The sequence below is a fragment of the Heterocephalus glaber genome, unplaced genomic scaffold (assembly GCF_053883595.1).
Source record: "Heterocephalus glaber isolate CG9 unplaced genomic scaffold, H.glaber_assembly_v1.0 deba00001688, whole genome shotgun sequence".
Taxonomy (NCBI): Eukaryota; Metazoa; Chordata; class Mammalia; order Rodentia; family Bathyergidae; genus Heterocephalus; species Heterocephalus glaber.
Window position 1 is genome coordinate 7,939,510 of NW_028258413.1, and position 16,070 is coordinate 7,955,579.

The 16,070-nt window shown below is 49.7% G+C and overlaps 1 protein-coding gene across 8 annotated transcripts in view; it reads right to left on the reverse strand.

The window, feature by feature from the left end:
* Positions 1 to 16,070, reverse strand: part of Nfkb1 (nuclear factor kappa B subunit 1) — a 96,555-nt gene that overhangs the window by 26,122 nt on the left and 54,363 nt on the right. For all 8 annotated transcript variants that reach the window (XM_021245470.2, XM_021245471.2, XM_021245469.2 and 5 more), the window contains 2 exons: positions 9,193 to 9,341; positions 109 to 275 (listed from right to left, as the gene is read on the reverse strand). In XM_021245470.2, the coding sequence (XP_021101129.1) occupies positions 109 to 275; positions 9,193 to 9,341 (316 nt within the window). The remainder of the gene's footprint in view (positions 1 to 108; positions 276 to 9,192; positions 9,342 to 16,070) is intronic.

The following is a 16,070-nucleotide window of genomic DNA, read 5'->3' on the forward strand; positions in this document are numbered from 1 at the left end:
TCGGGGCTTCAGGAGCCGAGACCGGGTGGGAGGGGCCGGCACGGGAAGGCAGGGGCGGGAGGGGTCGTCCGAGAACCTCGTGGGGACACAGGCCGGGCTGACACTCACCCGTGAGCTGCCGGTCGCCTCCGCCCCCCTCGGCTTGCAGGTAGGCGAGGTCGGGGTGCACCAGGAGCCCGGGGTTGTAGCCCCTGATGCACGCGTCTGTCATCCGCGTCTCCAGGGTCTCGAACACCTTCTTCTTTGTCACATGGAGGATGCCCAGGTTGGCGAAGCTGGGGGGAAACAGTAACATCAGGGAAACAACCACAAGTTACATGGGGGCACTGGCTTCGCCTCAGCTCACGGCCCAACCAGATCAGGCAGCGGGGGCATTCGGAATCCAGGCTGGGAGCTGGGCCACACACAGCACAGGGCCAAGCCCTCTGTGGGCCGGGTACTTACTGCACCCAGAGAACTGAAAACCTCTAAGTGGATTCACCAAAGGAAACACGACTGTGAACAGCTGCACCCCAGGGTTTGCTACCAAATGAGTCCGAGGCAAACTCAGACCCGCCCTTGGTCCTCAGTGTTTCTGAGACTTTCAAACAGTGCTTTGGGAAGGGGAGGATATGGGCTCACACATCTTAACAAGGACCTTTTACCTGGGTTCCTTTTAGGGTATTTTCTACAGGATTCTATAGAAATAATTTCAAGTTCCAAATATATACTAACGTTTTTTAAGAATAGAAGGAATGTTATATTTGGAAGATTTTTTGGGGGTCATTCTTGGGTTTCTGGATGGGATTTAAAGTCTCCCCAGGAATCCCATATCCTCTGGGTTTTCCATAAGATCTGGATTATTTACTGTCACCAGAATTGTCATCGAATTCTACATAAGCTCAGGTTTGAGCGCTTGCTTACATACAATGGGACACGGAACCTCTTATTTCACAGGGGGTTCGTATCTCAAGAACACAGTACAGTACATCCACTAAATAAAGCAGCTGGAAGGATTTTAAGAAGATATATACAGGTGGTAGTGCACGCTTGTAATCCCAGCACTTGGGAGGCTGAGGCAGGAGGATTGCCATGTGTCTAAGTCCAACCTGGCTACATAGTGAGTTTAAGGCCAGTTGAACTACATGGCAAGTCCTTCTCTCAAAACAAACAAACAAGCAAAAATATGTGTGTACTGCTCCACTCATCCTTGTTTTAAAGTCTATGAAATAAAGATGGAATGTAATATGATGTAATACAACAAACAAATGAATCAGATGCCCTTTGTCAAGGAGACTCATTCACTCAGCAAATATCAGGTCCTTTCCAGAGCCACAGAGTCCCAAGGCCCATGTTGGAGTAGGGAGCATGACAGAGTTCACACACCAGGTCGATGACCACACAATGTACAGAAAGGGTAATGTGTGCTATCAGGGGGCATAGAGTGGGAATGAGGAGGAGGAGAGATGGAGCATAAGGCCTGTGTGAGGTCAGAAAAGGCTCAGGGGAGTTGGCAGCAGAGCCTTGCTCAGAGGAGGTGAGGGTTTCATGCCTGGGTGGGAAGCACCTGCAGGAGCATAGCAAGTGCAAAGGCCCTGGGGTGGCACCGCATGGGGTTTCCAGAGACAGCAGCAGCAAGGTGGCCAGGGTGGGTGGAGCACAGGCCCAGGGTGGGCTGGGCACGAGGAGAGGGCGGATGAGTGGACACCAGGGTCTGTGAGCTGCCGGAGGACCCTGCTCACTCTGCCTCTACGCGCACAGGTTAGCAGAGGCAAGAATGCGCTGAGTGGACGAGTGGGTGGAAAGAAACTAGAGCAAGTGAATGGGGACAGCCAGGTAGAGCGGGCAGGGAGAGCGGAGAGGTGAAGGCAGGATGGATGGGCACCAGCCCAAGCCCCGACTTCCAGACAGAGGACAGCAGCGCTGCGAACAGCGCGAGGCGCGGGCTCGGTCAGCGCTGTGGGACATGCGAGGGCGCGCGGAGACTGTCCTGCAACAGGCGGACGTGTGCGGAGCCAGAGCCCCCGGATGTCACCCCTGCTGTGCCCACACCGAATCCAACCTCCTCCCAAACCACTGGAGCACACACGGGACCGCGGCTGTCAGGCTGGACGGCCCAGGAGGGCCGGGCATAGCTGCCACCTCCCCGAGGGAGGACAGAGCTGACACTCGGGAGGCTGAGGCGGGCAGGACATAGACCGGCACTGTGAGTGGACTCAGGCCCTGGGGGTGTCCTCGAGCCTTCAGTGGGCGGGATGGGAGTGCAGGTGAGGAGACACCAGAGCAGCGGGAGGAACAATCCTCGCATGGACCGGGGGCTGGGCGGGGTCACAAACCTCCCAGGACTCGGAGCAGGTGCTGCCTTTGCCACAGAGCAACACCCAGGCTCCTCTGGTCTCCCACAAGTGCTCAGCATTGGTCCAGAAGAGCCACACGTGCCCAAAGGTAATCCTATCTGATCCCCAGAAATACTTAGAGGCATACAAAAAATCGGCCGCATAACAATCCACAATTCACAATGTCTGCTGTCAATAAAAGTTACAAGGCATGGAAAGAAGTAGAAAGACATAATTCATAACGTCCCATGCAAGAGACACAAACTGCAGTTTCTGATGAGAAAAAGACACTAGATGAGATGGAGGATACACTAGACACTGGACAAAAGGATACGTGGACTTGCAGATGTAGCAATAGAGTTACTCAAAATGGAACACAGAGAAAAGAGGTTTCCAGAAGAGGAGGAGGAGGAGGAGGAGGAGGAGAAGGAGGGAGGCTTGTAGCAGCACTCTGGGTGTGGCTCAGCGCTAGTGTGTGCTTTGCATGCACAGAGCCTGGGTTTGATCCTGGGATGGAGAGAGGGAGAGAGAAAGAGAGAAGGAACAGAAGCCACTAGTGAGCTTAGAACAATTGCAAATGGCCAAGTAAACAGAATAAGAGGAAGAGGAGTGAGCAGGAAAAGCATTTGAAAAATGAATGTTTAAACAAAGTTTTGAAATTTAGTAAAAATGTAAGCCCAGAGATCCAAGAATCCCAAGGAAGCCCAAGCACAGGAAACACGAAGAGGCCAACACAAAGTGCATCATGATCTGCGAGCTTAAAGCTGGTGACGAGGAGGGGACTTGAGGTGCGGCTGCAGGACAGAGCAACCTGTGATGTGTGAGGGACAGAGATGAGGGACAGGAGCCCTCCGTGGAGACCAGGACAGACGGCCATGCCGCAGACGGAAGGACAGGGGAACTGCCAGCCTTAGATTCGCTGCCCTCCACACACTCCGGAGCAACAGAGAGGAAGTGAGACTCCCTGGGCACAGGAGGACTGATGGCTCTGTAAAGAAAGCTGCAGGAAGCGCTTCAGGCTGGAGAAAACGAGGCCAGGTAAAAATCCTGACCCACAAGACAGATGAGGAGCACTGCAAATGATGAGTGTGTTTAGATAACATAACTTTTCTGTAATTTAAAAAATTTTCTTAAAAGATACTTGACTAAGGCCAAAGTGAAAAACAATGTTTTGTGGGATTTATATCATATATATAGTGCAAAATGCAGGAGACAACAGCACAAGGCCCAGAGAAGGGATTTGAGTGTATATTGTCCCAAGGTTCGCACACAACACATGACAGGTGTAACTTTACCTAAAGGGTCAAGATGTACAGCATCAACCCTAAAATAGCTGCTTAAAAATATAACAGGATATAAACCAAAAGGGAGCTAAAATGAAATCATAACAACCCCAAAACAGAAAGAAAAAGAGGGCAGAAAGAACAATAAAGAGACGTGATAGGCAGAAACAAGATTGAGCAGGACGGAGACTTAAACATGGCCATACCAACAATCACACTGGTGACAAGCAGTCTAAACACCCAATTAAAAATCACAGTGTTAGGCTGGATAAAAAAGTGCGAGTCAAGTCTGCAGTGTATGTGCATTCTGAGTCTAAATGCACAAAAAGGTTAGAACTAAGAGGACGGACAGAAAGCGTTCTGTACTAACACTAACGAAGGAAGGCTGCAGTAGATTTCACTGCAAGCAACAGCCCAAGGATAAAAGAGGGCCATTTCACAAAGATAAAGGCATCATCCATCAAGAGAGCCCGAGAATCCTAAACATTTGTGCACTTAATAAAAGAGGCTCATAGGGCTGGGCATTTAGCTCAGTGAAGCCATGCCTGCCTCGCAAGTGCAAGGTCTTGAGTTTGATCCCAGAGACTGGGAAAAAAAGAAAAAAAGAGGCTCATAATAGAAGCAAAATTTTATAGACTGCAAAGGAGAAACAGACATATCTGTATACAGTGTTGCAGATTTTGACACCCCTTCTCAATAACAGGACCAGCAGACAGAAAACCTTGACAATGTAGATGACTTTAACAACTCTGTCAAACAACTCCACTCAACAAGAGTTTATGGAATATCCACTCAACAAGACAAGGATAGACATGCTTTTTTAAGGACAGAAGGAAAAATTGCTAAGACACACCATGTTCTGAGCCATGAAAGACGTCTCAATAAATTTAAAAGGATATGAATCATACCAATTATTCTTTTACCACAAAGGAATTAATCAGATATCAATAGCCAAAAGATACCTAGGTGGGGATCCATCTAAATCAAGACTGGCCACTTGACAAGTAATAGTTGATGGGGGTAATGAGTGTAACCACTGCTAATTATGCTGTTCTTTCTACTTTTTGGTACCAGGGATCACACTCAGGACCTTGTGCTTGGGAGGGAGGCCCAGTGCCACTGAGCTAAATCCCTGTCCCCTGTTCTTTCTACTTTTACACACTTTTGAAAATTTCCATAAGAAAGTGTAAAAGAAATGATAGCAGGTTATTATGAATATATGTGAAAGAAAAATTTAGGATTACAAATAGGAATTCATAAGAATATGAAAAGGTCCAATTACTCTGAAAACAACTTGGTGGCTTCTCATCGAGACAGACACAACCTTAGCCTTCCTTGCATTCCACTTCCCCCTCACACAAAAGGTGCTTTATCATGAAAGCTAGAAAGAAACAAAGTGTCCTTCAGACAGAGGTGGATAAACTGTAGCACTGATACAATGCAGTGCTACTTAGTGATTGAAAGGAATCAACCACTGAAGCCAGGCAGGGAGGCTGCATGTTCTACCCTTCCGGCTGCAGGGAGCCCTAAAATGCAAAACCAGAGGGTTGAGGGCTGGGGATTTAGCTCAGTGGTTCCGGCGCCTGCCTCGCAAGTGCAAGGTCCCGAGTTCGATCTCCGGTACCAAAAAAACAAACAAACAAAAAAACCAGAGGGTTGGGGAATGCACATTTCCCAGGGCTGCTGGGCTACAAAGGAACACTGGAAGCCTGGGGTGACGGCACTGCTCTCTGCCTCCCCTGTGGGAGTTAAATGAGTATTTGTCGGGATTCAGAAATGAACACTTTAAGGGATTACTATTGCAGTAATTAAAGTCTACTTCCATAAATTGAGAGTTCAAAAAATTTTTTTAAAAAAAGGTTATCACAGCCAATAAAGGAACTGGGACTACAATCCTGTTTCTTCCTTAAAGTGCTACATTCTGTTGCCTGACCACAGCATAAGCATTATCTTAGAATTATTACAACACAGCTACAGGATCTGGAACCTGGGATCCATGCTGTCCACAGCAAACCCTCCGGCGGGTCCTGGTGACCTCTGGTGCACACACCTGCCTGCATTGTCCTGCCCGACCAGACTGGAGTCTGGGGGAGCGCCTGGCACACCCGTGTGCACACAGCGACACAGGGGACACTGGTAGCCAGGGCCAGACCTCTGCACTGTTCCAAAGATTTCCATACTCAGAGTCTTCCCTGGCTACATCTGAGTCCCTGTCCTTGGATTGAGATTCGGAAGTGGCCCCTTTCTGTGCCAGTCATCCTTTCAGGGCCGGGACACTCTGTCCTCCTGGGGTTCAAATGCAGCCTCTGCCACACGCCCACCTCAGCCCATCCTGGTCACCCTCCAACCTGCACCTCTGGGAAATGCCAACCCGCAGCCATGGGCCTGCAGGACAGCCCTTCCACATGGTCCCCCTGGGGTAGACCCACCGGTTCTCCTTTGTATTCGGCCATTACGGATCAACTTCTAATACTTACCAGCCAAGGAAAAACTGTGTGTATTAATTGAAAAAAGAAAAAGAGAGTTTGAATAAAATGTCACGGACCTGAAATGTGATTGGAAAATTGTTGATATTCCAAGTTAGAATGAAATGTCAAACTTAGATTATTTTTGATCAAGAAAGGTAGTAAAGGCTAAGTAAATAAATAAGAAAGACAAGGTACAAATTAATTAAAAAGATTAAAAAGACTTGGATATTTAAAACATGAATATTTTAATATAAAGTAGCTTTGAGAAGAGAAAGTAAGTTTATTGAGAATTTATGCTGAGAGAGAAGTGAAGAGGAACACTGCAAAGAAAGGTAATTCTTTTTGGTTTTGATAACTGAAGGCTACTTCTCTCCCCAGTGCCATCTTTATGCATCTTCTTTGATGTGTTGGGCCTAGGCCTGCTGGGACTCTGCACTCTTAGTCTAACCTGTATTGTTGAAGACAGCTTGTCTTGGTGCTATTCCTGACATGGACGAGCCTGAGGAATAAGTCTGGCTGTCACCCCAGCCTTTTCTATTTGATATCCTTGCCTGCAAGTCAGAACTGAAAAGCAGCAATCAGCGCCTACCACAGAAACACACAAAGCAAGTTTGCTCTTGTTACTCAGGACCATTAGCTAATCTGAGCACTGACTTCAACTTTGCAGATCGACAGAGCCCGGAGATAGAGTCTGCAGTGCAGGCTTCTCATCTTCTAGAGAAGAAATTAGTTCTCTATAGTCTTGCAACTGTCTGGGAGGGCTTCCAGCTGCTCTTGCTATGAAAAAGCAATGGGCTCGGACATGGCAGACAGGCAGACGAACAGCAGAGGAAACAGTGTCCTTTGGAAATCAGGGTAAGCAAAAATTTCTCAGCTAAAAGTCACACGACAGGGAGAACCATTGTCCCATGAACAGTGAGCAAGAAAGGCTTGGGTGTGGGGTTACTCTCAGGTGGCTTCTCCTTGGTCACATTTCTTGGTGACAGGTCTAGGTGAGAAAAACCTGCAGAGCGACACCAGACCAGCATCACGGAGAGGGGGCTCAGGGGTTTAGATGTGCACAGTGTTTGTTGAGTGAATGAATGATGGCGAGTGCTCCAAACTCCTGAGCTCCCACCCTGAGGCGCTGTGAGAGAGTGGAGGAATTTCCTTACTTTACCTGAGACAGGGCATTTACTTCTACTCCTGCCTTATGCCCCAAATAACAACCATTGGTTCCTTCTGACATCACCTGGGATTATTAACCTGAGCCGCAGAGACAGCAAATTTCTGACAACATCCTGGGAGTTTTACGGTAACGGATACCCTCACAGGGAATTTATCTGCAACTCCCGCTCAGAAATACAATTATGACGCACACTGAAGAGGACCAAGGAGAACGCGCTTTTCACACGGACAGGAGCCCACAGGGCTGAGTCTATAGAAGGCCTGATGCTATGACAGCTGCCCTGAGTTCAAAGCCCCCGTGGGTGGGTTGGGGGTGGGACAGGGACCCGAGTCAGAGCGCGGCCCACTGAGGCCTACAGAGGGAGCTGGCACCTTCAGAGGGCGCTGTGACAAGTTCACAGAAAGCTCTCCTGAGGCTTCAAGCCAATTTAAGTCTCTTTCTTCAACCTGGAGTGTTTTCTTCTAACATTAAAAGACTAAGAGTCTGTGACTTAGAAGAAAGCTCTCTCTCTAGGGTTTCCACACTGGACATTTTCAGTCAAACAAAGAGATGCCCAGGGACATGAGAGCCCAACTTTCCCCGTACCAGCCAGCCCAGACTTGACCAGAAATCAAAGCCTGCAAGGCTACCACCAGCTCAATCATAGCGGATTTGAGCAGCTGCTTTCTTTGGAGTGAATAATTAGGATTTTAATGTAAATATTTAAACCAGGATTACAATTCTGTGGGATATATTTTAAAAAATGAAACAAAATTAATTAAAAATTTCTGCTTTTATTTTAAGGAGTCTCAGAGTAGAACTTAAAGTCACCATTTTGGAGATTACTGATTGCGTAGATCCCTAGATATCATGTGCCGAACTGCAATGTTGTTTGCTCTTCCAGTGTTTTGGAAAATGAAAAATAAAATCTGATTTTTAGCACAATAAATACATCTTATTAAAATTTTTCTTGATTGGTTCTGGATTGAAATTATTTCTGTAAAACTTCTTTAACATTTGGTTGTTTTATCTGACTGGCCCCTAAGTGAGTACATCCTTTCCTGTCCACGTTCCATGTCTATCAATGCCAAAGCAAATTTGCATTCCTTGGCTTCTTACCTTTGCACACTTGGCACACGTCTTCCTTTGCACACTTTCTGAATCCATTAAAGGAACATCAAGAATGTAAAAACCATCCACAAAATAATGGCTTCTGCTCTAGCTAAGTTTCTTTGAATTCGTTCTTATCTTTATTTCCAGGAGAAGAAAAATATCATTGAAAGTGGCACAAATACCTCCTAGGCCCTGTGACCTGCTGAGGCCCTAACACTGATTCCGCCCAGAGCAGGCCGGGAAGAGTTGACTCCATGACTGGCGTGTTTAGAGAAGCGAGTCTGGCTGAAGCCTACGTGCCGAGGTCCGAGTACCTCGCACCCAAATTCCGTTCCCACAACTAAAACCTTCAGACTAGAAGGACAACGTTCTAATTACTATCATATATCTTGTCTCTTCTGTTCCTAATTTGAGAATGCTTCGTCTTGTCCTTTAGGAGCCTTGTTTACATTAATTCCCATAGAAACCATGCGTCACCTTTAGCCCAGTTGATTGCCAATAAAAATCAATGCCTGGGACTCAGCACCTTTGTCGGTTGCACCGGCATTTGTTGTCCTGGCCCCCACTTTCTCTCTCTTAGTTCTGTCTCTCAGTGTATTTTTTTCTCAGGCCTGCATCGCACCCTGGGCAGGTGGGGACTGCAACCTGACTGCACGGGTCTCCAGCAGTAATCCATCCTCCAGACTGGGCTGCCTCTGGAGTGTAACTGGGCCAGAACCCCGCACACATGTGGCCACCTTCCTCCAGGGTCCATGTGGCATCACCAGACCTCCTGGATTTTTCTGAGGCCCCCAGTGATCTGGGGAGGTCACCTCGCTGCACTGTGCCTGCCCCACCATGCCTCCCAGCATCGCGCCCATGCTCACCTGGTCACCATGTCCTTGGGACCCGCAGTGACAGTGCAGACGCCGTCCTCGCAGTGCTTGCCCACCAGGCTGTGGGCGTGCAGGCGGACGTTCTTCCCGTTTGTGACCAGCTGAACAATGACTTTGGCAGGGCCCACATAGTTGCAGATCTATACAAGGATCACATTTCAAAAGTTAGCGTATCTGACTCTTTGCAACAAAGACAAGCATATACGGTAAGTCAGCAAGCATAAAGCAACCCAGGGCAACAAGAGCAAAGCAGGAGCCATCACAATCCTGGACCTGAAGTTATATTACAAAGCTCCAGGGATAAAAACAGCATGAAACTGGCCCAAAAACAGATTAGAAGCTCAAGAGAGCATAAGAGGATGTAGACACGACCCTAAGCACAGTCAACTATTTGATCTTGAACAAAGGATCCAAAGACACACACAAGAAGAAAGACAGCTCCTGCTGGGAAAACTGGCTATCCACATGCAGAAGAGCAAAGACAGACCCACGTACCTCACCATACACTAAACTAAAACCAAGAGAAGTCAAAGAACTAAGTGGTAACACAGAAACACTTAACCTACTGGAAGACAAGACAGGTAAAACTCCTGAAATCATAGATCACAGGCAAGGACAAACCGCAGTTGCATAGCAAATGGTTCTGAGAATTAACAAATGGGATCATATGAAATTTTAAAGTTTCTACAGAACAAATGATACAACCAACAGAACAAAAAGAAAACCTACAGAATGAGACAGAGGACTCATATCTAGAATATACAAAGAATTAAAAAAAAATCTGACCTCCTAAAATAAAACACCCAATTAAAAAATGGGCACTTGAAATAAACAGACATTTCACAGAAGGAGTACCAACAGCCAATAAGTACACGAAAAAATGTCCAACATTGCTGGCCACTAGAGAAATCCAAATTAAAACAACACTGAGATGCCTTTTTACCTCAGAAAGAATGTCCACCATCAAGAAATCAAATAATGTGGGGATTTAGCTCAGTGGTGCCATGCTTGTCTCGAAAGCACAAGATCCTGAGTTTGGTCCCCGGTAACAGAAAAAAAAAGTCCAATAATAACAAATGCCAGAGAGGCAGGTGGGAAAAAGGACCCTTCTGCATTGTTGGTGGGAATGTAAATGTACAATCACTATGGTAATCAGTGTGGATATTTCTCAAAAAATTGAAACTAGAAATTCTATTTGACCCAGCTATTTCCCTTCTAGGTATCTTCTTGAAAGAGTTAAAGACATCAGATCACAGTGATCCACACATACCCATATTCATAGCAGCATAAATCCTTGAAGTGCCCTGTATGTCCATCAACAGATGAATGAACAAAAAAAAGTGGTATTTATACACAATAAAGTACTATTCTGCCATAAAGGAAGATAAAACTTGAGTCATGTGTAGGAAATTGAATGTACCTTGAGACCACAATGTTACATGAAAGAAATCAAATACACAAACTCAAATATTGCATGGTTGTTCTTATATAAGAAACTCAAAGTATAAATAAAGAGCAAAATATAAGATAGATAATGGGAAGTAGGGAGAGAGACCTTTCTCGAATGAGAAGGGGATCAAGAGATGGGGTGGGGCAGGGAATGGAGGAACGCGCAGGAGAAAAGGAATTAAGGTGTGTTGTGATGTGTTGTGTACATGCACCAACCCCACACAAGGAGTGTGAACATTATGTTCTGCAAGCATGGACTAATAGAAACAATCAACAACAAAAAACCCCACAAGAAGACCACTCCAAAAGCCAAATGAAGAACCACACAGAAGGAAAAAAAAAGTATGATACCAAGTCACACAAAGCCATGCTCATACATGGGGGTCAAACCCAGGATGACAGAGACTCGGGTGCTAGTGGCCGCTGTCCTAGTGGCGAGAGGAGTTCTCCAGGAAGCGGCTGCCTAAAGCACAGACGTCCCCGACGCTGGGCCAGCACATCTCAGAGGAGGCTGTGTGGTCAGAGGTGTCCCCTCCTGCCGACCCAGCTGTGGTTTCCTCTGCACCCTCCTTGCAAGTCTGGCTGCAGGATCTGGGTGGGGACTCAGGGGTACAGGGGCTGGGGACCCAAGGGCTTCGAGAGCACAACAGCTGGGGGAGAACCCTGCACCCTAACCCTGCCGGGGGCCCAGGCAGCGCAGGACCTGGCCCTGAAGGCCGGCCTCGGCACTCGGGCCCACGATGCGGCCCTGTCCTGTCCCCTGTCCTCTCACCGCAAGCGCTGCTGGTGAAGTTCCATGTGCTCAGAAGGGGAAGTCACGGGAAGTCGCTGCATCTTCTGACCACAAACCCTTGGCCCTCACAGCAGTTTAGTTCTCCAGCTCTTGTTTTATAAAAATCAGATTTTTCATGTAAGGTAATTTTTATTTGCATGGCCTTAAAATGATGGTTACAGCAATAAAAAGGAAACAGCAAGAGCCTGGATACCCTTTCGCCTCCAGGTGGTCATCCACTCTCCTACCAGCCCACGGATTCCTTCCTCAAGAGCCTCAGTTCTAAAGTCAGCACTAACAGAAACACACACACAAACAAACACAGCAGTGGCCTTATTTTTACCCCCGGAATCCTAGTAAGTCAGAAACATGCAGTATATCTGAGTCATTTGTAGGAAAACAGATGGATCTTGAGACCCCAATGCTAAGTGAAACTGGATGCAGAAGGTCCAGTATCTTGTGGTTTCTCTTGCCTGAGGAACTCAAAGGACAATTTTAAGAGCAAAGTAAGAGATTTTAAGAAACAGGAAGGTGGAGATGGGGAGGAGAAGTCAAAGGGATCAAGAAGTGTTGTATGTGCCAGTTCCCCGAGATGAACAGCATTGTTAGGCATCACAAACACACTGACTGTTAGAAAAAGACACAGTAAGTTCAGCTGCATGGCTGGGAATGTGCTGTCTCTAAAGTTGCCCGACACAGCTGAGGAAGAACCTCCGCTTGCTGCGGCTGCTCTTCGCCACCAGACCCATTCTCGAAGCTGGCTTTGCACTCCAGGGAGGCAGGGCGGGAGGGTTTTGTTCCCAACCCCCTGTGGTGGCCAGAGGTTAAGGACTGGTGGCTGAGGCTGATCGAGAAAGCGCCCCCTGAGCAGAGGACAGGCTCTCCTGGGCCCCCAGCCTTGTTCGGGCCGAGGCACAGGTCTCCTCTGAGCCTCCTACTCCCTGCTGAGGGTGAATGCGCCGTGGACATCTCCTCTCCCCAGAGCATCACGAGAGAACTTAATCCATGATGCTCGGTGGAGCCCAGGCCTCTGGGGTGGTCAGGCTCACAGGAGCTGTGAGGCTGGGCCCAATCCACAGGGCTGCCGCTCTGTAGGAAGAGGGGGTGGCCCGAGCTGGGGTGTTCTGTCTTGCCCGGGGCGCTCTCTGCCATGCCAGGGCTCTGAGGAGTCCCATTGGGAAGCAGGACCTCAGCACAGGCAGCTGCCCAATTTGGAACGGCTCGGCCTTCTGAACCGCGGTTCAATCCAACCTTCACTCTGTCCAAGTTTTTCAGTCTGCAGTGCTGGGCTATGGCCACAGAAAGCAGACTAAGACGTGCCCCTTCCCACGGAGCAAGCTCACCACCAAGCGCGTTTCAGAAGACACCTGAGTTTGAAGACCCCAGAGCACAAACCAAGACCTCCCAGGCAGAGAGCATCCAGCCCCGGCCCGGAGCTGACCCAGAACTCAGCATGTCCCCTCCAGGCCAGGCAGGATGCCTCTGCCACAGTGCAGCACAGGCGGCGCCCAGGCCTGGGTCTGTCCCCATGGCGACCAACCATTGCCTTCCATGCTCCCAGGTGGCGGTGGATCATTGCAGTACTACGTTGGCATCCAAGCAAGGGAAGGGCACTGAATAAGCCCAGCACCTGGACATTTTCAGTGATGGGGGTGCAGGAGTGCAGAAGGGGCTTGAGCTCCCGGCAGCAGGCTCTCTACCAGCAGGATCGCAATGCAGCCCTTGTCACCTGCTGTCACCTGTCCCGGGGCCTAGGGAATAGATCCCTGCAGCCACAGCAGAGGAAAGAGGCAGGCAGAGCTCCCTAAAGCGCTTCGTGCTGTTCTGCTCTCACTCCATGGTGGCTGAAGCACAGGACCCAGAGATCCACCTGCCCCGAGTGCTGCCTGATGCAGCTGAGTCCAAGCAGCCCAACACCACCCTGGTCACGAACCACTGGGCTTTGTGGACTCTCCGCAGTCCTGACTGAAAGACCAAAGCTCCAGGGTGGGACAGATGCAAACGACACGGTTTGCAACTTAACGAGGCACGTGAGGAGCCATGGCGTCATCCGTGCTGACAGAGGGCACTGTCAACCAGTCCAAGAACTCACGCGGTCTACGGGGAGTTGAATTCTTTTTATCCAGCCTCCCTTTTACTTCTTTGACCAGTGCTCCCCTTGAAGATTAAGTTTGTAGAGAGCAAATGTATCTGTTAGAATGGTTTTTGTGGAGCCAGGCATGGTAGCACATGCCTATGCACCCAGCAAATTAGGAGTGAGGCAGGAGGATCCCAAGCTCTAAGCCAGTCTGGGTAACTATTGAGACTCTGTCTCAAAAAGAAAATAAAAACAAAAAGGACGGGATGTAGCTGAGTGGCCTCCAGGTTTGATCCCCATTACCAAAGAGAGGGAGAGGGAGTGAGAGAGAGAGGGAGAGGGAGGCTTTTCTGTAAGAGTCTGAATGGGGCAGACTCCTAACACTCCCAGTGTAGACACAAGTCCAGCTTGGACCTCAGCCAACACCAAGTCATCAGCTCCCAGGAACACGGGAGCCGACATCAGGGGCAGGCGCCTGTCCTTGTCTGTCAGTGGAAGTCACAGCGGCTCCAGGGCGCGAGGTTGCCCACCTGTGCAAGCGCTGACCACCGTCTGCTTCAGTCCGGCCGGGTCCTGTTCCCTCCAGGGATCGAGCCACAGAGCAATTACCCAGAGATGATTTTTCAAACACCCCGTTCACAGCGGGCGGGGTCCTCCTATTGCTCCAGAGTGCGGTGAAGGACCGGGCTCTGTCACTTTTCGCATAACATCCGTGTCCCTGCAGGAACAGTGGCATTCTTGGCTTCCTGGTGACACCCGCACTTTCATAGGCCTGGGGATTTAGCTCAGTGGTTCCACCCCTTGCCTCACAAGTGCGAGGTCCCGAGTTCTATCCGTGGTACCAAAAAAAACCCCAAAACAAAACCATAACGAAACACCGCGGTGACCACGGCTACACCACTTTCTCCAGTGACCCTGATCTTTGTCAAAGCCCCGCCTTTTACAGTTGTCCCGTGGAAAAGCACATGCTGGCTCCCCCAGGTTGGTTTAAGGACGGCATCTAGGATCTTCTGGGAATCAGGATTTGAAACTCCAGTTTACTCGCTGGTAAATTCAGCTGGATCCCCTGGGCAGGAGCAGAGACCCACGGATGTAAGACTCGAGGCACAAGAAGGCATCTTCCTGCTTAGGTTTTCTTGTAAAGTGACAGCGATGACGAGGAGGAAGGGAAAGCCCCAGTTTTCAAACAGAAAGCCAAGCTGGCCCGGTGTGGCCGACTGGGTCCCTTCCCTCCCACACAGGGCTGGGGCCCAGCGCTCCGGGGCCGGGCAGCGGGGCTCTGACACCATCTGTGGCTGTCGGCTGCATGAGCAGGGCAGGCAGCGCACATCTTGGGTTTCGGTTTCTCCACCTCTGGAGTGAAAGCAGGAACGCACTCGCTGCGGTGGGCTGTTGCGGGGATGACACGAGTGAGCTCAGTGGTCTGAGCCCACGGACTCGGCAAGCTCAAGTCTAGGCCAAGCTCATCTTCCACGCCCTCCACAGGCTGCGCTGTGGTCCTTGTCTGAGGGCTGTGACTGTTTGTCTTCCTTTGCTCGCTTGCCATGTCCCAGCATGCCCACGGCGACTTCCTCACAAGCGTGTTTAGGGACGGACAGGGACAGGGACATGCTAACCCAGCCAGTTCACGCAGCCCTGTGGGTTGGCAGGGGTCACAACTGGAGGAACCGAGGCCCAGGATTGCAGTGGCCACAGCCGGGAACTGGCTCCGTCCTCTCCAAAGCCCACCGCGTCCTCCACTGCTGCTCTGGGCTGCGGGCCCGTCTGCAGCGGTTCACAGCTCTGCACTGCCCGCCAGCGTCGGTACGGGATGGTCGTTCCCGATTAGCCTGCTCCTGGGGCATCCGTGCTGTGGGCTGAGAGGGGAGCCCGCACAGCTGGCTGAGAGGTGCAGAAGGGCTCTGGTCCTCTTGAAAGTCCCCTTTGTGAAAATATGTCCCAGACGGTAGATTGCAAGTCAGATTGTAAGTTTAAAAAGGGAAGAAAGGAGGAAAGATACAAAGAATAGCATTTTAATAATACATCTTCAATCTCAAAGATGAAAAGAGCCAGGAATAGCAATGCACGCCTGTAATCTCAGCACTCTGGGAGGCTGAGGCAGGAGGATCCCAGGTTGGAGCCCAGTCTGGACAACTTAGAGACGTAGTGAGATCCTGTCTCAACATTAAAAAAATAAAAATAAAAAGGGCTGGGGATTAGTTCAGTGGGAAGGGCCTGGGTTCAATCTCCAGTACCACAAGAAAAAGAAAAGACATGTTGAGAAGCATCCCGCTTGGTTGTTCTCCATGATTGCTGAGCGGGCGGGAGGTGGGCAGAGCCTTCCCAGCAGAGCCCATGGAGGGGAATCAGACGCAGGTCGGGGCTGTGCAGCTCTCAGTAGAGCCAGCCCCTTCCTTCCTTCCCGCAGGGATCCACCTGCTCTCCGGGGGTCAGATCTGAGCCCACCCTGGCCCTTCGGGTGTGGCAGGTCCTGCGCCACTCACAGCCCCAGCTCCGTCTACAGAATGGGCCACCAGCGACCTGGGGGAAGGAGCGTGACACGGGGCACCCGGGGTGGGCCCTGGACAAAGC